Here is an 18,976-nt window from a genome sequence, read left to right on the forward strand (position 1 = left end):
GATCTCCAAAAACAACCAACCGATAAATAATACCGAAAAAAGGGGAGGACTGGCCAGTGAATATATAGATTGCCCCTTGGTTTGTTTGACACAATACAATAGAAACTACTAAATTAGATCTGTCACGACTTCTCTAATTTTAGTTATGCCGGATGCCGGATTTGCCAGAAATGAAACGAGCAACTGCAACAGACAATTATTGTTTCCTATTCAAACAGAGAAAAAAGGAATTCTATATTTTATTGCTGCAGTCAGCTGATTATGGAAATGCCGGAGATCTATTTACTTGTTATTTTTCGACAAGAGCCTAACTCCGGTAATCGATAGATTTTGCGAGAACCTCGATTCCAACGAGTCCGAATGGATCGAAACGTTACTGTTGGTTGGGGTCAGATTCAAAGACAATGCGGAGTCTGAGGCCGAGCTCGCAAAAATTATCTCGCGTAATTTCTCCATATCCATTGCATCCTTCACTTGCAGGTCCAGCAAGTCCAGTTCCTTTTTGAAATTACTGCTGAAAAGCTCCACAAGCGTTTTATGATTCTCGAAAAGTTGTTCCGGAACAAGCGCTCCATGCAGCTTTAAAAGGTTGAATAAATTTTTCACAAGCTCCCAAAATTGTTGTTGTACCAGCTCGTTCAGCCCTTCAACTGTCTCATGACTAAAAAATACCCGATATTGTCCTGCACCGCCGTTAACTGGGGAATCCACGGCCCCAGCAACCACCCGGGAAATCTCGCTAAACATCGCAGATTCGGATAAGCCACTCAGATCTGCATTGTCCTTGATGGCCTGCTGTGCTTTGTACTGTAAATCTTGTAGATGCTCGTTTTTGTCAGTAAGCGAACGCAGTGCATTCTCCAACGGAGATAGCCGTACAACTTTAGTCTCCTTGACTTCGGACCGGTTCATCAATGTCGGGAAAGACGTGTATGTTTCGTATGAAACTTCCTCGGTCCACAAATCCTCGACACCTTTGGATCCTGGAAGTCTTCTAACAGCTTGGAACTGACGCACGTTCTTGTTGTCCATATATTGTTTCGTCATGAACGACAGCTTGTCCTTCGATAGCTCTTTCACAGGACTCACAACCTTGATGTGTGCATACTTGCCTGTTGGCTGTTCATCTTTCAGTCTTTGAAGATGGTCTTCGCTGCCAATCAAGTGCGTGCCTGGATACAGTCTGGACAACCGCTGTCCCATCGAGGTGATATGCTCGTAGGCCATTCCCTCGTAGATGAAGTCCTTGTCTCGCAGGGAGTCGGGGAATCCAGATCCAACAAACGCAATACGGAAATACGTCGACTCAACACGATCCACGGTCTGCAACGCTTTGTAAATCATAGCCAGCTCGCCATGACAATGACTCAGTCCCATCAGATCGAAATTGTAGTTGTAGTACGAGTCAAGCAGCTCTTGGTATATTTCCACTGCTTGCTCTGGTCGTTTTCCTTTCACCAAGTTACTGGCTATCAGTTTGTACAGATGCTCTTTCCGTTTGAAGACGGTCTCACGTGGAAACTTTGGTTTCTCGCAGGCTTCCACCACGGTTTCCGTGTCCCAAGTGTAAGTATCTGCCAAAAGACCTAGCGAAAGAGCAGCTTGAACATAGTTCTCCTTCTCCAAACTGGACTCATACAAGTCGTTCACAAAAGACTGGAAAACTTCTGGACGGTCCTCTTTCAACAGGAAATGCGACAATCTGAGCTGGTAGTACATTCTATCGTCGTCGAAATCATCTCCCTTTGGAATGCTTTGCAGCCCAATCAAGTTCTCAAAGTAGTCGCATAGTGTCTTGATCAGTTCCATGATCGGTTCGTACGCTTCGTCTTGAGTGGTCAAAGTCACCTTTGCGGTGAGTTTGGTGACAAAACTGACGATTTCCTCGGAGCCAGGGTAATAGCCTGTCTCTTTGTGGAAGATTTCGTACAAAGAAAGAATGCATGATCTCCGAAGTTCCTCAAAATTCTTCTTGTTGGACCATTCGGCCACAATCATCGACCAGACCATGTTGACTCCAACCTCCAAACACTTGTCATTGCGCTGCAAACACAACAAAAGAATCTGTTGCACAAGACTATACTCAGAGCTGACAATGAACAACGGTTGGAAACCATTGTATTTACCAACACCGAATCTGTTGAACTCCGACATTGATGCCTGCTGTCCCAAGTTTCCCCAAATTGTTTCCAGTAAGGTAGCCGTTCGTGTACGAATATCCCCTGTTAGCAGGAAACAGCATTTCCGTGGGATATCAAACAGATGCTCCAATGATGACGTTTGTGCAATACCGCAGTGAAGAATAGAGGTGAGATATTTGTGCCATGCGTCGATATTGAACAGGTCGCGCTTATCCAAGGTCGGAACCAACTGAACAGAAAGAGGGTAGACAACTTCAGTCAAAGATAAAATACCCTCTGTGATGATCGATTGAAGCGAAAACCATTTTTCCGAAGGATAGTATCTCGAACTGAAAATGGTTGCTATCCATATCATGGTATCGAAAGGTCTAGTTGGAGATTGCATGTGGTTTCCAGAAGCACCAATCAATGGGCTCAATTTTTCAAAGGCCGGTGATATGTATTTGGTAGCCATGAGTTTCAACAGCGCTGAACTGTTTCCTTTTGCAATTTTAGAGTGAATGGAGATCAGAATAGCCAGTTCAATCAATACCTCAGAGAAAACCTCATCGCTCACAGCAGAATCAAATGTATGCTCTGTGAACGGGAATTCTGTAGGAAATAGCTGCGTAAATGTTCTTCTTGGTTGCAATAAATCATTTTCCTGAGAGTATTCCAAACAATTGTAGAATGTCTCTGCGAGGGTTGGGATCATCCTGAACAGAGCAGCATACAGCTGACTGCTGTCATCCACGAAAACTCGTTCGCTTCCGAAAGAGGCGGTATCAACCGAAAGAATAATACCTAAAGCCAATCGAATGACATCCAGATCGACCTTCTTGCAAACAATCACTTCCAAAGCCCATTTTAAGGAGCTGGAAACAAGCTCGTCTCTGGCAGCAATCGAACCAGACGTTAGAAGCCAGGAGTCTAGAAGTCTGCGAATAAATAGCATCTTGGCAACTATCAATCTATGCTCATTGGCTTTCTTTTTGCTAGCCAATGCGTTGAGGGATGGTGTGTTCATAGAAGCCAAACCACGCAATCCAATGGCTTCGAGCCAATTGCATACAAAACCGACTATTGTTTGGTCGTCACAAAAGTCCCTGAAAGTATCCACCCACAACTCAAGTGCCTCCACAAGCAATAATTGGTCTGCCACCAAGGAATCCTTTTGCAATCCAATGATGATTGTTGCCGCTTTAGAGAAGCCATGACACTTGCGTGCAAACTTGTCTTTGTCTGAAGCGGCTGCAGATGCGATTCTCAAAACTGGATACGATGCCCGACAAAGCGCTCTTCCGGTGGAGTTCCAGTCTGTCTCAACGTTGGCAAAATATAACGATGCGAGTTCTAGTAATTGTTCACCAATAGCTGGGAGCTGGGTATAGTTGGTGAAAAATTCAGCAAATAAATATGTGTAATGAGTCTGTCTAGCAAGGACAATGTCTAGAAGATGAACGATACTCACAAAGGAAGATCTCTTCAGATTCTCGTTGTTTTTTTCCACTGACTCGTTGAATATTTCCAGCAGATTAAATAACAGTACTCCAAAGAACTTGACAACAGTTAGAAGCTCAACTTTGTCGAGGTCTGAAAGTGCTTGAATTAGGTCGGAGGGATGGGAGGCCAATGCCGATTCTTTCCAGTTCGTAATTGCGGAGACATGAGGATCAATATTGTACTTGGCACCAACATATTCAATTTCCAGCTCCACAGAACCCAAGTGTGAGCTACCTGCTCCGAATATATCAACAAGGTGACCTTTCTTACTTGTATCCTTGACCTGCGACCCTGATTTCCATTGGAACTTTCCTTCTCCAAGATAATTACCGTTCTTGTACACCTCGATCAGCATTTGATCTGACCGAGTTGAAGATGTTGTGCCAGACTCATTTATCAACACTGTTTCCTGGACTTTTTCATTTGGTGAAACGCTAATAAACTGCCATGAAGATCGCTGTTCAACGTTTGCGCCTCTGCTGAATGTCACAGATTCGTCAACAGACTTCACGATCACCGTTATAAAGCTTACCTCTTTCCGTTTGAGAGTAATCCCGTGACACTGAACCAGTGTTAAATAGGTTCTATCGTAAGAATGTTCAAAAGGAGAGAAAACCATAGGTCTCACGGTCGAAACAGCATCCGAAGTTTTCTGAATGTCCTCATCAAGATTAGAGTTTCTTAACTCCTTGATCACAAGCGTCAACTTCTCAGCGCGAGGATTGACAGCAACTCCTTGGGTGGAACCAGTGATGATTCTCTCCACTAGATCTCCCCATCCACCGTCATTGAGACCAGCTCCTGTTGCCGGAGACATAGGATCCTCCGAGATAGAATACGACGCAAACAGTTTGATAGCAAAGTGGTGCGATTCGTTTGTGGAAAGATGTCCCTGTCGGACGCTAAACATTCTGGTAACGTTAGCAACTCCTGCTGCAATTCCTTTGCGAACAACTTTGAGCGTTGTCTGATCAAGACGGATATTTTCTGTCAACACGGCAACCAAATAGACTCTTGTATTTTCAACCTCACTGACGGGTATATTCTGAAAAATGGCAGCAGGAATGTTTGCCAGCTCCATTTTTTGTCCAGGTTTTATCGAAACGCTAAACGTCTCTGTTAGCTGTCTCTTGGTGTTTCTCAGGTACATGTATGCATTCAAGCCGTCGTAGTTTTCTGGAACAAATGTCGAAGAGCCAACCACGGACTTGAAGTCCACAAAAATGTGGGATGGAACAGACGGTTTGAATTTGGACATCTTTTCAGGAACATAGGAGATGTTTGGGTGTCTAACCGGGAAGTTCGAAGCCAGAGCGGAGAAGATCTGGTTCTGTGCGACTTTTGCGAGATTTATCATGCTTGAATCAGCCGGTTTTTCGAGCTCCGCTTTGAACAATTGACCGGTTTGTTCGTTCCTTGAAAAAACGGCAAGATATCCACCAACATCTTTTTTGATCACAGGAACAAGCAATTTGGACACTTTGTTGACCAGAACGGCGGACTTTTGATACGCTACTGTCTTCTCATGATTGGTGAGGAGGTCGTAGAGAAAACTGAGTCTGATGTCGTTGAGTTCTTTGAAGATTTCTGAAAGTTTGTTGAACAGATTGAATTCGTTCATTGAGTAGACGGCGTAGCAGTAAACTGCCAACGATCGCAACGAAGACACAATCTCGTCAAAGTATGATGACTCGGTCGATAAAATGTTCAGTGGCAATGGTGGGGGTCCTGTGTGGCCAGACGGAGTCTTTGGTAATGGGATGTCTTTCAGGATCTCTAGACAAGAGGTTGGAAGAACAGCCACGCAGGTACGAGATTCGGGCATTTTATCCAACGAGGCCATTGCTGTAAGAAAATCAGACGGCATTGGCAAGGAAACAACGTATCCACGGACCCATTCACCTCCCTGCTCTGCTTCGAACAAAAAGACCCGATCTCCAGGGTATACATTGACAAAGTTTTGGGAAATATGTTTGGCATCTTCGCTTGATTTGTCCAAGTTCTTAAGCGGCAAAAACGACTCAATCACCCTCCCGTAACGGAAATTGGGGAGTTTGCTCCAAAGAACCATTAGCCAGCGAGATTAGATCTTGAAAGCTTCAATCGAAAGAAAAATACCCAAAAGTCGTGCAGGGAGTCAAAGGAGAAATAATTATCAATTTTCTTAATACGGAAGGTACATTTTGTTTGAAAGATGGAGTCGGTGAAAAGAGCCAACGTGAACAGACAGATCGAGACTGTGGACCCATTAACACAGCAGCTTCAGTCACTTGGAATGCGGATCCGAAAGAGCGTGAGTGATGGGTACAAGAGAGACGAATCGAGCATGGTTTCGGATCAGTTCATTGCTGCTCAAACTCGTCGTGTTCCGGTGCCAGAACACCTCAACAACGGTCCCCCACCATTAGACTATCGCGGATCGACCGTTTCGTCATTGGCCGACTGGGAAGATGCACTCAACGATGGATCGCGCGGATCCAAGCGTACCTTTGACGATTCCAACGACTACGAGAAGAAATACGGCCCACTGGTCTTCAACGAGGAGTTCTGAGGATTTCGAGGATCGGCCTCGATACAAGTTTCGTCCATGTTCCGCTCTTTATTATGCTTATCTTGGTTTCTTTATGATTAATGCATTTCCATACAATTTCTAGTAAAAAACCACTCTATTTATTTAACTTTGCACGCCAATCAGGGCCATGGATCAAAAAGACGCCAAATCGGTTCTCTTAGAGCGGTTGGTCAAACTCACCGACCCTCTCACCGACATCGGGCCTTCCGATGAGTTTTGGTCTGTTTTTTGGACCCATCCGCACAGCGTCAATGACGTCTTCACTGCTTTCTCGCCCGCCCATATAGTCTTGTTAAGGGACACCAATTTACGGAATTTCTGCTTGCTGATCAGAGTGGTAGCCACCAAGCTGGTCAGGCTCACCAACAAAGCATCATCCTCCGGATTCAACCCCCAGGAACTGCTCAACTGTGTCCGTGTGCTCACCAAACTGTTACCTTATCTATACGAACGTCCGGAGCTGGCCCGCGCAGAGAAGACTTTATTCTGGTCCCTGAACCACTCCATCGACCCAAACACTGCCAACTCGGAAGTTTCTAACGGCTCCATAACGGCCACCGTTGGGTTCGACTCTCTTGAATCTCCAAATCTCTCCACCGCAGATTCGACAACCGGGGTGGTGGACGCCGTGGTGAGTCGGGACAAACTGATGGACGCCCTCTCACTAAAGCCTACCGTGGACGAATCGTCGCATTCTAGCTTGCCCCTGGGTGCCATTTTGGTTTTCCGCGCAGTGGATCTGCTTTTCACCACTGGATTTACCGTTCCTAAGACAAATAAGCAAAGCTCCGCCATGTCGGTGGAATTTTCCATCTGGGAGCCCGGAATCGGTCTTTCTGGGTCTTTGAAACGTCCTAATGTTCAAATAGACTCCAATAGATTGGAGATTCTCAGGTTCCTGTTAGTTCTCTGCTCTCAATGCCTATACAAGCCAGTTTCTACAGTGGTCCCGCTCGGAAGCAGATATTTGACAGTTCTGGTCACTTCCGTGCCCAAATTGCAGATGCTCACTCTTATCTCATCACTGTTGAACCTGATATGTCGCTCGACCAAAGACCCGAACGAATACGATACTGGTTTAGAAAGCGAGATCCCCGCACACCAAGAAGTGCGCACTCTGATGGTTACTTGTGCCTTGCAGTTATTCACTCAGATGATCATTTATCCGCTCCCCAAGTCTGATAAAGAGTTTCTGACCAAACAGGGGATACTCATAGACACACCAACTAACCTGGTGCGTTACTATTGTGGTCGGTTGCACAAGGAACAGGAGCTCGAGTTCCTCGAAGACGGACTCATCAAACCACTGTTTAGGCCTCTGGAGACAGATATCTCGTCTGCCTCCAACATGTCAGGACTGAGCTTTTTGATGAAGAACAAGTTCATGTCCAGCAACAACGATCTAAGTGCATGGATGACCGAAATCATCATGCTCATCTGGGAGTTCTACCAGTGCAACAAACGCTTTCGTTCCTATTTGTCGACAAACTATGGGGTCAAGCTCTTGGTTGCACTGTTCTTCCAGATATTTCATTACAAAAACTCAGCGCAACACAGAAACTATGTGCGCACTTGCTCGTACCTGTTCCTGTTTCTCTCCTACGACACCATCATAATGACACAGCTTGTCACGCCATTCGATAAAAACTTCCACGCCGCTCTTCCTCAAAACTTCCGTTTGACAGGATCACCAACCACTTATAGAGACTTTTTAGTGTTTCAAACATGCACCTTGTTACAGTCTGACTGTCCACTGGTCCTGGTGCCAACAATGATAGAATGGGTATACAACATGATTCCGTTGGTTGCAACGCCTGCTGGTGGAGTCCCAACCACTAATAGACGCCCCTCCATGAAAGATCTGACTGCGGTTCAACAGTCAACATTGCAAATGTCATATTCTACATGCACGGTATTGACCCATCTGATCGCCAAGTTTTCCAGTATCTCTTTTCTGAACGAGACAAATGTGAATCTGGACCTTTTGGCGCTTTTGATGCGTGGTTTATGCCATCTCATTTGCAGACACCCCAATGGGTGTGCCATTTGGTTGTACGTGTTATTGAAAAATAAGACAGTTTACGAAAATGTCCTGTCTTCAATCCGAACAATCTCAAAGACCGACGAAGAAGAACCTCAACAACAACAGCAACAACAAGATGCACAAACGAGATCCTCCTCTCCAACGTTAAACCCAGAAACTGCAGAAGATGATCCGTTGTATCAGGCTCCAGAAGATGGGGACTTAATAAGACCCAAGCTTCCGGTTGGAATGTCTTTCAAAGCCAAAGCGAAACTCCCTCTCAACGCTCCTTTGGAGCTCACGTGGACAGGGCTCAAGTCAACAACGATCATCCTCGAGGTGATTCATCATTTAGAAGCAAAGGTGACAATGACAAACTCCGACGCCTCGGCAATCATCAACCAAATCAACAACGCAGGAGTGGCTCAACTTCTAACAACGCTCAAGATTCCAAACGAATACAATCCCATCAAGACCAAATTCGAGCCCCTGCGTTTCACATGGTCAAACCTCTCACTTGGATGGTACACATCAGTGCTATGGGGAACAATCTATAACCAGCTGGAAGTGTGCCGTGCAAAGTCGATGTTCGATGTCTCCACCTTCCGTAAAGTGGGGGCAGAGTGGGGGTTTGGTACCTGGACAACTTTGGGAGGTAAAGCCACCGCCTCTGAGGTGCAGTGTCTTTCACCAATTGGAATCTGGAACGGAACCGACGTTAAGTTACTTACAATTAAAGGTTCTATTAGAGACGTGTCGTTATCGGCATCCCGTCCAACAGTGGACGCAACAACAGACTCGTTCATAAAGCGATTTGGGTCCTTGGCACTGAACCGGCGTAAGTCCAGTGCGGCATCCATACAAACTCTGGGCTCCTATACACAACAGGCTGCTGGAAACGGAGCAGAGAGCCCGAGCCGGCCACTTTTGTCACGGAGCATGGGATCTGTGGACCCGGTGGAGTCTACTCCGCCATTAGTGAGCTACAGCCCTGTTCCGCCTCCAAGTGCTGGCGACTTCGAAGGGTTCAATCTGAACTCGTTTGGACCAAAGTCTGGCCCTAGCACTCCGATCCCGCTCAAGGTGACACCAAGAAATAGTTTATCGATCAATCGAACACGGTCGAATCTAGCGCTGGAAGATTAACGTCTTCCCTTGGTGACCACTGTGAATCCGTCGTCGTCGACGATAGGCTCGCGGCTGTGGTGATGATCGTGGTGGTCGTGGTTGTGTTCGACGTCCATCATGTCTTCATCTTCGTCGTCGTCGTCGTCTCCGCTCTCGTCACTTGGGAGTTCGACTTTCTGGACGCCGTGGGTTTTGCGGTACTCCTGCTTCTGCAAGTACTTTTGGTACATCGACTGCACACGATCGAATGTTCCAGCAAGACAGTCCTGGTAAACCTGGACCACGGCAGATGCGATGTGAACTGTGCTGTGATCCTCGACAAGAACGTCGAACTCGTCCTCCATGGCGTTGAACAACGTCTCGTGGATCAAGATGATGTCGACTTCCTTGTTCTGCTTGAACAGGTCTACCACGATCGCGCTGATCCAGTCTCTTTTCTCAGCCGACTCGGGTCCACCCCAGTTATTGTCCACGGCGGTGGTCAGGATGTCCCATCCGTGCACCAGCATCGCGACACCGAGCTCGAAGTTGGCCTGTTTCTTTTCGTCGGCCAATTCGAGCGTCTTCTGCCCTTCCAAAGCGCACAGGTATCCGGAGTCTTCTAATTCAAGGTCCATAGTAGAAATATTTATGTGAGATAAATTTTTTTTTGGCAGCTGGAAAATCATGTGACCGAGGCGCGTCGATTTCTATTTATACGGGTGTGCTAAGCACAGCTACTGATTATCTAAAAAACGGTCTTTTGACATGGATACTTCTGAGGACCAGCCACGGATCGGCATCCAACGTTTGGACTCGGGATCCCAACTGGAAAACGTGATCCGCCAGGCGAGGAATCGCCAGGTGGTTCCTGCTGGCGATCCGTCGATCTATATCGACGAGTCGGGACGAAAGCTGAGCACCAAAGAACGGATAGTTACCGAGGTCGAGCCGCCAATCAGAACAAGGCCCCCAGACTCGTCTGTGTTTCTTGCAAATGGTTTGCCCGACTACAGGTTTCTTCGGCAGCACTTCCGTCGGGAGGGAAGGCTTCATGATCACCAAGTAGTGCGCATCTTGAGAATGGCTTCTGAGGCGTTCTCCATAGAGCCAAACTTGCTCAGGGTGGGTGCGCCCGTGACTGTCTGTGGAGACATTCATGGCCAGTTCTATGATCTTTGCAAGCTGTTTGAGATCTGTCAGGATCCCGACCAGACTGCATATTTATTTCTTGGCGATTATGTGGATCGAGGCTCATACTCGTTGGAGTGTCTGCTGCTGCTGTACGCCATGAAGCTGAACCATCGGACGACGTTCTACATGATCCGGGGAAACCACGAGTCGGAGCGCATGACGGAGTACTTCACGTTCAAAGAGGAGTGCTTGCAGAAGCACGGGGCGAAGGTTTACCAGGAAGCTTTGGAATCGTTCAAGACATTGCCTTTGGCAGCCATTATGAACGGACAGTTTTTTTGCGTGCACGGAGGAATCTCCAAACATCTGCGCAAAGTGCAGGACCTTGAGTCTATCAACAGGTTCGTGGTGGACTTCCCGTCGTCCGGGCTGTTCTGCGACCTGATGTGGGCCGACCCGTCCAACGACTACGACGAGGTGCTCAACGAGCCGGATTTTGTCGAAAACTACGAGCGTGGGTGCTCGTACATGTTCTCGTACAACGCGGTGAACCGGTTTCTGCAGGATAACGGGCTCCTGTGTCTGATCCGGGCACATCAGGCCCAGGACTCCGGATACAGGATGTACCGTAAAACCAAGTCGCAGCAGTTCCCTTCGATGATGACGCTCTTTTCTGCTCCCAACTACTGTGGCACGTATGGAAACAAGGCTGCTGTGCTGCGGTACGACACAAAGCTGATGAACATCCGCCAGTTTGGCTCGCAATTGGAGCCGTACCGGCTCCCCAATGGCTTGGGGGCGTTCACATGGTCGATCCCATTCGTTGCTGAGCGCACAGCAGACATACTGCTGCATCTGCTCAACATCTGCTCTGAGGAAGAGCTGTCGTCGGAGGAGCCCCAGGCAGCTGAGGAACAGGAATCCTCGCCCGTGGACTACGCCGCCCTGCGCAAGAAGATCCTTGCTATTGGTCGGGTCTCGAGAATGTTCAACATGTTACGCGAGGAAGCACAGAAGGTGGAGCAGCTACGGACGCTGTCTGGCGGAGCAGCTCTGCCAAAAGGCGTGTTGCTCAACGGTCCCGAAGAATTGGACCGCACCCTCACCTCGTTCGAGCATGTCCGACTGGCAGACCTCCACAACGAAGCAATGCCCCCGAAATAATTGCACTCATGTATCTACCAAGGTCGATCGGCCTTGGCCCATAATTTTTATTTATTTTAGCATTTTACTTGTTTGCGGATATGAGCTCTTTTCAAAACATCAAGGCACACGAGAATTCCGTAAAGATTGAGAACGCCCTTAGGCATGTCAAAAAACGCGATATTGCCCATTCCCCAGATAACCCCACCGTTTATGTGGACGAGCGTGGAGATTCGTTTGTAACCACCGACCGCATAGTCAAATCAATAGACCCTCCAAGTTTCCGGATCCCCACCGACGAAGAGGTGTTCCCCCATGGTAATCTTCCCGACTATAGGTTCCTCATGGAACATTTCAAACAAGAAGGCAAGCTATCGGAGCATCAATTGTCAGTCATCTTGAGAACATCTGCAGATATCTTTGAAAGAGAGCCCAACATGCTCAAGGTGTCTTGTCCAGCAACCGTGGTGGGGGACATCCACGGTCAATACTACGATCTTTGCAAAATGCTCAACATGTGTGGGGACCCAAAGAACACCCAGTACTTGTTTCTCGGTGATTACGTCGACAGAGGAGACTACTCGATGGAATGTTTGATCTTACTGCTGGCCATGAAAATTAACTATCCAAGATCGTTCTGGTTGCTAAGAGGTAACCATGAGACAAAGAGAATGACTGAACATTTCACGTTCAAGCGCGAATGCTCTGTCAAGTACTCATTGAGCATCTATCGCGAGGCCCTGAACACGTTCAAGATGATGCCTTTCTGTGCAGTCTTGAACGAGCAGTTCTTCTGCTGTCACGGAGGAATTTCTCCAGAACTAGAAAAACTGAGTGATATCGACGAAATCAACAGATACAGGCTGGATTTCCCTTCAAAAGGATTGTTCAGTGACATCATGTGGGCAGACCCTTCCCCAGACTACGACTCAGAAGAGTTTTCCAAGAACGATTACGACAGCTACTTCCGTGATAATTACGAGAGACATTGTTCTTATTACTACTCATACAATGCGGTTTGTCGCTTTTTGGAAAATAATAGCCTGCTGAGTGTGATCAGAGCTCATCAGGCCCAGGACTCGGGGTACAGGATGTATCGGAAGAACGATTCAACAGGCTTTCCATCCGTGATAACCCTGTTTTCTGCGCCTAACTACTGTGGAACTTACCGGAACAAAGCCGCGGCGTTGATCTATGACGGTGCAACTTTCAATATCAAACAGTTTGTTGCCACAGACTCGCCGTACCATCTTCCCGACTTTATGGACGTGTTTGAGTGGTCTCTGCCGTTTGTGGCCGAGAAAGTGCTTGATATTCTTGTTTCCATACTGAACATCTGTACAGAGGACGAGTTGGAGGAAGAGACTCTTTTGGCCAGAGACGTTGCCAAGTCTCTAAACGAGGTCCCAGAAACGTCTCCCGAGTTGGATATCTCAGCAGTCACTGGCCCTGCAACGGGGGTGTCGCCGCTGGAGGCCCGTGCTTCTCTCAGAAAGAAGCTGCTGTCCATTGGGCGTATGTCGCGTATGTTCAACATCCTCAGAGAAGAGGCCGAAAAAGTGGAACATCTCAAAACATACTCCGGCGGAAAGTTGCCTCGTGGTGTTTTGATGGACGGAAGAGAAGAACTACACAACAGACTGAAGTCGTTCTCGGAGGCCCGAGAAGCAGATTTGCAGAACGAGGCATTGCCACCATCGTCGGAAGAATTGGAAAAGATCGAAGAAGAACGCCAAAGAAAGGCCAGAGAGTATATTGACGGCATGGAGGAATGAATCTATAATGCGTAGCATTTCTCCAAATGCGATCTATCGTTCCCCCACCATTCAGGGAACTGGAATGAGTTCTTGGACCCAAAGAAACAGAAAATGGCCAGATTGGCCAAGTTGAAGCCTGTGTCGAAGGCCGCAGCAAGCACATAATTGTACTTCTGGAACCATTGGTGTCGGTAATTGTACATATAGTGCATGGTGAACGTACCCACAAGGAACTGTGTGAGGTATCCGGTACTGATGTTGCCGTAGAACTTCGACATTGTGGAAAAAAGAATTGTGACGTTGAATTTCCGGGCCAACTGTGGGTTGGCGTACTTGGAAATCCAGAACACTAACAGTGGAGCCAACGCTCCGACCACAAATCCAAGCGGCAACAGAGGATAATGTTCAAAGACTCGTTTTGGCCCGAGTAACACGTACTGGATTGCGTTACTGTTATAGTTGGTCAATACTTGTCCTGTCCATTGTCTCATGGGGTCGACTTTCACTCCTTTCAAATAATCGAATTTAGAGTTGATGACCCATCGTAGAGACATGTAGTTGATCGGGACTCCTATCAGGTCTCCAAAGATCTGGGAGAAGAACACCAGTTTCGGTGGAATGTCGTTGTACATGCCGATCTTCTGGTCCTGGAGAATGTACTGGGCACGATACCAACAGTTACCAGCGATCGCTCCGTAAATGGACGCTCCACAGGGGTGTTTTCCATTGGATCCTGCGAAAAATGGAGTTTGCATCATCAATCCATACAGCAGTTCATTGACAGTGCCGATCGCAAGCTGGAAATTTGATATCGCATACAGATAAGCCATTGGAGTGACAATCACTGCTCCAAGAAGCAAAGCAGCAATGTAGGTCTTCCATGGGATGAACAGCTGGTCGGTAGCCAAGAGGACCGTGGACAGAAGCACAAAACTAATTAGAAACAAGATCCCAAACCAACTATTAGGCACGTCATCGTGCTTGGCGTAGATTTTGTTGATTCTGTCTGTGTGTTGCATGTGGCTTGGGTTTGTGTATCTGCAACGCAATCTTCGGTAGCTGCTTCTGAGATCGTCAATCCCAAAGCAGGCAATCCAGACAATGGCACTGATGTATGCTGCGTAGTCGAAGAAGATGTTTGCCAGTCGCTGTGTGCCAAAATGAACTGGTCCTAAAAGATGGTATGCTGTTTCATTGAGTTGCAAGTCGGGAGTCATTAGCTGTAGTGTTGGGTACGCTGTTCCGTTTGCCAGAAGCAATTTATTATCCATGAGTCCGAGAGAGAACTTGCCATGGTCGTACCATTTGAAAAACGGCAGCAACACCCAGCACATGAGGGCGAACCCGCAAAACTGCACCACGATGGTCCAATATGGGCTAAGCATCACCGAGGACGAGACGTTGCTCCAGTCCAACGAGATGTTCATGAACCCGAGTCCGCCAAGTCCTGAGCCCCAGAAGTTCACCACGTGGTTGTTTGGGGCCATGTAGCACAGAAACGCGAGCGACGAGGTCAGTGGAAACACAAACTCGGGGAAAAACTGCCACACAAACATAATGGCCAGGCCAATGGTGAACATGCGCATCTGCGAGTTGGAGCGCCTGTCCGAGTGTTCTTGCGCCTTGAATAGAGCTGTCTGCATCAAAGCTTTGGGCCACACAAACTGCGGATCATACAAGACGAAGTTCCTTGCTATAGCTCCAAAAGAGTAGCCAGTCCAAACAATGCAGTACATAAACGTCAGAGCCACCACTGGATCGACCTTTCTGTTGTAAAACACTTCTGCCAAAGACAGACCGGCAGTTCCCTGGTTTCCCGTGGCACCAGAAGCGGCGGTCAAGGTCACCAAAACCGACTCCTTGATCGACCAGGGCCCAGGATTCAGATTAAAGCGAAACCTGCCAATACGAACCACCTTGTTTGGAAGAACCTTGGCCAGCCACTGTCCAGCCGGATCACACAAAAATTGTACAAACAGAATGCTGTACGGAGCGCTGGTCGTTCTATAAGAATTCATGGTATCAACAAAGGCCCCAGGAACCACAAACAAGAAGCTGAGCAAGAAATACCGAAATGTCAGGTAATGAACCTTCTCATTGGTCCAGGAGTCCAACTTCAGGACCTCCTGAACCGTCTTGGGGATCTCCCGGAGATCGTCTACGGAATCGCGCTCAATGCTCCCGTAGTCCATCGGGGTTCCTGTGGCTCAATGATTTGTAATCTAAATTTTTTCCGTCTTTAGTTTTATACGTTATTTTTCCTTCCTCTACACCTCTGCACCGTCTAAAGCATGACGACACCGACGCCGCTCTTGTTGACCAGGTCGAGCTCTTTGGTCTCGTTGTCCATGCCACCATTAATCGGGAACGCCTTGTAGTTAAACAGATAAAAGTTGAGGAATGCGTCTCCGTTGCCGAACTTGAGGTCCTTGAGGAACAGCACGTTGTCCTGCGAAGTGAGCGCATTGAAAACGTCCATCTTCATATTCTTGGCCACGATAAGAGCGTCGCCGATCAGCGAGTTCAGCCGCTTGGCCAGCTTCGTGTCGTCCGAGTCGCCCAGACCAACTTTTGACGCGTAGTAGAACAAATATGCAACATTCAATTGGTCTGTCTCGGAGTTAGTGAGTGTTGTGAATGGGAGAATGTAGAACGAGAAGAAGTCGGTGATCTTACCATCCTCTTCAACAACGTAGGTCACAATCACTTTATCTTGGTCCTCCAAAGAGTTTTGCTCATCAGACCAGTACAACCAGTGGATAATCTCTTCCTTTGTGAACTCCAGCACCAGATCGTATCTTTTTTGGAACTTTTCGTACAGATCCAGCACCTGGTCTGCATCTTCTGGAACCATTTTTCTCAGTCCTGGAGTCTTGGTTGCGGATGGCAAAACGTATTTGGCAAGCATCTGCGACTTGGACACTCCTGCAGGCAACGACGAGAAACCAACCTCGTAAAGCTTTTCCCAGTTCAATGGACGGTGGGTGTATCTACAAGTGGAAACGGGAGTTGGCAAAACGGCGCCAGAAGTGAACAGTGCTTGCCAGACATCGTTCTTGTTGACTCGGCGGGTAATTTCTCTGATCAACACGGGCGCAAGTCTCTTGGAACGCAGTTTTTTGTGGATGCACAAAAAGTTGATCTCGACGCTAGGGACCTTGTTTTCTCTCACGCGCAACAACGATGGAATACCGCTGATAAACGCCACGAGCTTACCGGTGGCCTTGACACGAACTCCCACGTAGTACTCTTTTTTCCATCCCGGAGGCTGCAGGGCCCACTTGAAGAAATTCGCAGTGTAAGCGAAACGGAACGATGCGTCCTGATCCTCGACATAGTGATCGTGTAGAAGCTGGTGGACCTGGTTCATTTCGTCCTCCTTTTCAAGATCGATCGTCACCCACTCGAAATCCTTCAGCATGGCGCTTGGCTCGTCTGGAATATCGGCCGGGGTCTTAAGCGAGTCGATGGGTCCCTCTTTATCGATCTTTTCATCGAACTTGGAAACAGGCTGGGTTTTCCAGAACTTGTAGTCCTTCATGTCCTTCCTCTGCTTCTCGGTGAGCTCCTCGCCCATTGCGAGCTTCTTCAACAAGTTTTCAATGGTCTTCTCATCTGGCGGAGCCATCTTGAATGAAAGAATATATTCAAGAAATTTAAAGGCCAGGGTAACACATTACCTAATTTGAAAAAAATTTAAAAAATATTTCACTATAATGATTTCTGCTTCTAGCTGGGTGCCCCGTGGCTATGCCTCGGAATTTCCTGAGAAATACGAGCTGAACGATGAGGAAATGGCTCGGATTGAGGAAATGGCCAATTTGCAAATTGCAGAGGCCCAGGAAGATTTGGACGAGGTCGAAAATACAGATTCCAACGCTGTCAGATCTCAGCTGGAGATCGATGACGACTTGAAAGAGTACGATTTCGACCACTACGACGACGAGCCTGTTGACGAGGTTACCGGTGAGCCGGTCTCCATGTTCCCTGGTCTCTCAAACACTGCTGCATCCTACATCAAGGTGGAGAACGACGACGAGGAGATGGGTGAAGATGGACCTGATGAGCATTACATCACGCTGCCAACCGATAGAGAGGTTGCCGAAGAAAAGGCAGAGCTCCAAGTGTATCCTACCGACAATATGGTGCTTGCTACCCGTACAGAGGACGATGTGTCTTATCTGGATGTCTACATCTATGACGACGGAGCAGGAGCTCCTGCGGGAGCTGACGAAGAGGAGGAAGACAAATTGGACGCTGATATCGCCAACGGAATGATTAGAGAGAACAATCTGTACATTCACCACGATCTGATGCTGCCATCTTTCCCGCTTTGTGTTGAGTGGATGAGTTTCAAGCCGTATGGAGCCAACGACGAGACCAATGTCGCCAATTTTGCAGCTATTGGAACTTTCGAGCCCCAGATCGAGATCTGGAACTTGGACAGTATCGACAAGGCTTTCCCAGATGCTATTCTGGGCGAGGTGGAGTCCCAGACCAAGAAATCGAAAAAGAAGAGCAAGAAGAGGGTCAACGCTCATAGACACACCGATGCTGTTCTTTCTCTTGCACACAATCAATTGTACAGAAACGTTCTTGCTTCCTCGTCCGCTGATGGTACTGTGAAATTATGGGATTTGACCAGCTGCCAGGTTGCCCGGTCGTTGGACTCTCTCCACGGCGGAAAGCATGTTTCTTCTTCGCAATGGCTTGATGAAGTTACCGACAGCAGCAACGGATCGATTCTGCTGACAGGTGGTTACGATTCCGCCTGTTGCGTGAACGACGTGCGAGTTGCTGAAGAGAAGAGCGTTTCGAGAAGATACAACATTGGTACTGGCGAAGAAGTGGAGTGCGTTAGATGGAGCTCTGATTCTACCAGATTTTTTGCCGGAACAGATGTCGGTAACGTTTACTGTTTTGATGCCAAGATGGAGTCCAAGCCATTGTGGACTTTGCATGCACACGATTCTGGTATCTCTACTTTGGAGGCCAACAAGTTTATCAACAATATGCTTGTCACAGGTGCAATGGGTGAGCAAACAGTGAAATTATGGAAGCTGGATAGCCAGCAGAACCAAGCGAGCGGACCGTCGATGGTTTTGAGCAGAGATTTCGACTGCGGCAAGGTGCTGACCACCAGTTTTGCGCGCGACATTGAAGTTGCCGGAAACCTCGTAATTGGTGGCTCGGGCTCCACTTTGAAGATGTGGGACAGTTTCAGTAACCGAAGCGTTCGCACCGCCTTTAAGCCGCAATTAGCCGCTTTACAAAAACGTGCCAGAGAGGAGGCCAAGAATGCCGGTCGCGCCTCGAGAATCGCACGCAAATACACAGATAAGTACTCTGAAAGCGTGATGGAGGCCGAGAGGGGCGAGGACGACGACGAGGATGACCAGGACGATGAGTGAGGTGCAAGGTGTTTGGTGTGTGTCAAGGTGCCATCCACTCCTCAGACCATCATTCCGGATACTACCTCCCAAATACGCCAAGCTGCATAAGAAAACAATCGTATTATTTTGCACCCGATGCGATTGGCCAGAGATTGCAAAATGCATTATCTTTCTATCTTTGTCGACTCAAGCCGGCGAAACCCACCCTTAGCGAGGGTTAGAGC

The 18,976-nt window shown here is 47.8% G+C and overlaps 17 protein-coding genes across 17 annotated transcripts; 9 read left to right on the top strand and 8 right to left on the bottom strand.

Annotated features, from left to right (window-relative positions):
- Positions 1-282: 282 nt before the first annotated feature.
- OGAPHI_006952 (uncharacterized protein) lies at positions 283-5,694 on the bottom strand (the record flags this gene model as incomplete). The annotated part of the gene is made up of 1 exon (XM_046208294.1): positions 283-5,694. The coding sequence occupies one exon, from the start codon at positions 5,692-5,694 to the stop codon at positions 283-285; it is 5,412 nt and encodes a 1,803-aa protein (XP_046058069.1).
- On the top strand, positions 1,144-2,299 carry OGAPHI_006953 (uncharacterized protein; the record flags this gene model as incomplete). Its single annotated transcript, XM_046208295.1, has 2 exons — positions 1,144-1,419; positions 1,904-2,299. The coding sequence occupies 2 exons, from the start codon at positions 1,144-1,146 to the stop codon at positions 2,297-2,299; spliced, it is 672 nt and encodes a 223-aa protein (XP_046058070.1).
- On the top strand, positions 2,939-3,337 carry OGAPHI_006954 (uncharacterized protein; the record flags this gene model as incomplete). Its single annotated transcript, XM_046208296.1, has 1 exon — positions 2,939-3,337. The coding sequence occupies one exon, from the start codon at positions 2,939-2,941 to the stop codon at positions 3,335-3,337; it is 399 nt and encodes a 132-aa protein (XP_046058071.1).
- On the top strand, positions 4,280-4,594 carry OGAPHI_006955 (uncharacterized protein; the record flags this gene model as incomplete). The annotated part of the gene is made up of 1 exon (XM_046208297.1): positions 4,280-4,594. One exon carries the CDS (start codon positions 4,280-4,282, stop codon positions 4,592-4,594), a length of 315 nt encoding a protein of 104 aa, XP_046058072.1.
- A 123-nt stretch (positions 5,695-5,817) lies between the features above and the next one.
- On the top strand, positions 5,818-6,174 carry OGAPHI_006956 (uncharacterized protein; the record flags this gene model as incomplete). Its single annotated transcript, XM_046208298.1, has 1 exon — positions 5,818-6,174. The coding sequence occupies one exon, from the start codon at positions 5,818-5,820 to the stop codon at positions 6,172-6,174; it is 357 nt and encodes a 118-aa protein (XP_046058073.1).
- Positions 6,175-6,322: 148 nt separating this feature from the next.
- OGAPHI_006957 (uncharacterized protein) lies at positions 6,323-9,951 on the top strand (the record flags this gene model as incomplete). Its single annotated transcript, XM_046208299.1, has 2 exons — positions 6,323-9,270; positions 9,351-9,951. 2 exons carry the CDS (start codon positions 6,323-6,325, stop codon positions 9,949-9,951), a joined length of 3,549 nt encoding a protein of 1,182 aa, XP_046058074.1.
- Positions 6,328-6,990, bottom strand: OGAPHI_006958 (uncharacterized protein; the record flags this gene model as incomplete). Its single annotated transcript, XM_046208300.1, has 2 exons — positions 6,328-6,544; positions 6,644-6,990. 2 exons carry the CDS (start codon positions 6,988-6,990, stop codon positions 6,328-6,330), a joined length of 564 nt encoding a protein of 187 aa, XP_046058075.1.
- OGAPHI_006959 (uncharacterized protein) lies at positions 8,770-9,078 on the bottom strand (the record flags this gene model as incomplete). Its single annotated transcript, XM_046208301.1, has 1 exon — positions 8,770-9,078. One exon carries the CDS (start codon positions 9,076-9,078, stop codon positions 8,770-8,772), a length of 309 nt encoding a protein of 102 aa, XP_046058076.1.
- On the bottom strand, positions 9,361-9,963 carry OGAPHI_006960 (uncharacterized protein; the record flags this gene model as incomplete). The annotated part of the gene is made up of 1 exon (XM_046208302.1): positions 9,361-9,963. One exon carries the CDS (start codon positions 9,961-9,963, stop codon positions 9,361-9,363), a length of 603 nt encoding a protein of 200 aa, XP_046058077.1.
- Positions 9,964-10,093: 130 nt separating this feature from the next.
- OGAPHI_006961 (uncharacterized protein) lies at positions 10,094-11,623 on the top strand (the record flags this gene model as incomplete). The annotated part of the gene is made up of 1 exon (XM_046208304.1): positions 10,094-11,623. One exon carries the CDS (start codon positions 10,094-10,096, stop codon positions 11,621-11,623), a length of 1,530 nt encoding a protein of 509 aa, XP_046058078.1.
- An 80-nt stretch (positions 11,624-11,703) lies between these two features.
- On the top strand, positions 11,704-13,377 carry OGAPHI_006962 (uncharacterized protein; the record flags this gene model as incomplete). The annotated part of the gene is made up of 1 exon (XM_046208305.1): positions 11,704-13,377. One exon carries the CDS (start codon positions 11,704-11,706, stop codon positions 13,375-13,377), a length of 1,674 nt encoding a protein of 557 aa, XP_046058079.1.
- Positions 12,795-13,112, bottom strand: OGAPHI_006963 (uncharacterized protein; the record flags this gene model as incomplete). The annotated part of the gene is made up of 1 exon (XM_046208306.1): positions 12,795-13,112. The coding sequence occupies one exon, from the start codon at positions 13,110-13,112 to the stop codon at positions 12,795-12,797; it is 318 nt and encodes a 105-aa protein (XP_046058080.1).
- Positions 13,378-13,379: 2 nt separating the features above from the next.
- OGAPHI_006964 (uncharacterized protein) lies at positions 13,380-15,551 on the bottom strand (the record flags this gene model as incomplete). Its single annotated transcript, XM_046208307.1, has 1 exon — positions 13,380-15,551. One exon carries the CDS (start codon positions 15,549-15,551, stop codon positions 13,380-13,382), a length of 2,172 nt encoding a protein of 723 aa, XP_046058081.1.
- OGAPHI_006965 (uncharacterized protein) lies at positions 14,629-16,316 on the top strand (the record flags this gene model as incomplete). Its single annotated transcript, XM_046208308.1, has 3 exons — positions 14,629-14,846; positions 14,993-15,542; positions 16,056-16,316. The coding sequence occupies 3 exons, from the start codon at positions 14,629-14,631 to the stop codon at positions 16,314-16,316; spliced, it is 1,029 nt and encodes a 342-aa protein (XP_046058082.1).
- On the bottom strand, positions 15,644-16,987 carry OGAPHI_006966 (uncharacterized protein; the record flags this gene model as incomplete). The annotated part of the gene is made up of 1 exon (XM_046208309.1): positions 15,644-16,987. One exon carries the CDS (start codon positions 16,985-16,987, stop codon positions 15,644-15,646), a length of 1,344 nt encoding a protein of 447 aa, XP_046058083.1.
- Positions 16,988-17,075: 88 nt separating this feature from the next.
- OGAPHI_006967 (uncharacterized protein) lies at positions 17,076-18,770 on the top strand (the record flags this gene model as incomplete). The annotated part of the gene is made up of 1 exon (XM_046208310.1): positions 17,076-18,770. The coding sequence occupies one exon, from the start codon at positions 17,076-17,078 to the stop codon at positions 18,768-18,770; it is 1,695 nt and encodes a 564-aa protein (XP_046058084.1).
- OGAPHI_006968 (uncharacterized protein) lies at positions 17,988-18,320 on the bottom strand (the record flags this gene model as incomplete). Its single annotated transcript, XM_046208311.1, has 1 exon — positions 17,988-18,320. One exon carries the CDS (start codon positions 18,318-18,320, stop codon positions 17,988-17,990), a length of 333 nt encoding a protein of 110 aa, XP_046058085.1.
- Positions 18,771-18,976: the final 206 nt, after the last annotated feature.

Source organism: Ogataea philodendri, assembly GCF_020536065.1.
Source record: "Ogataea philodendri strain CBS6075 chromosome Unknown scaffold8, whole genome shotgun sequence".
Lineage (NCBI taxonomy): Eukaryota > Fungi > Ascomycota > Pichiomycetes > Pichiales > Pichiaceae > Ogataea > Ogataea philodendri.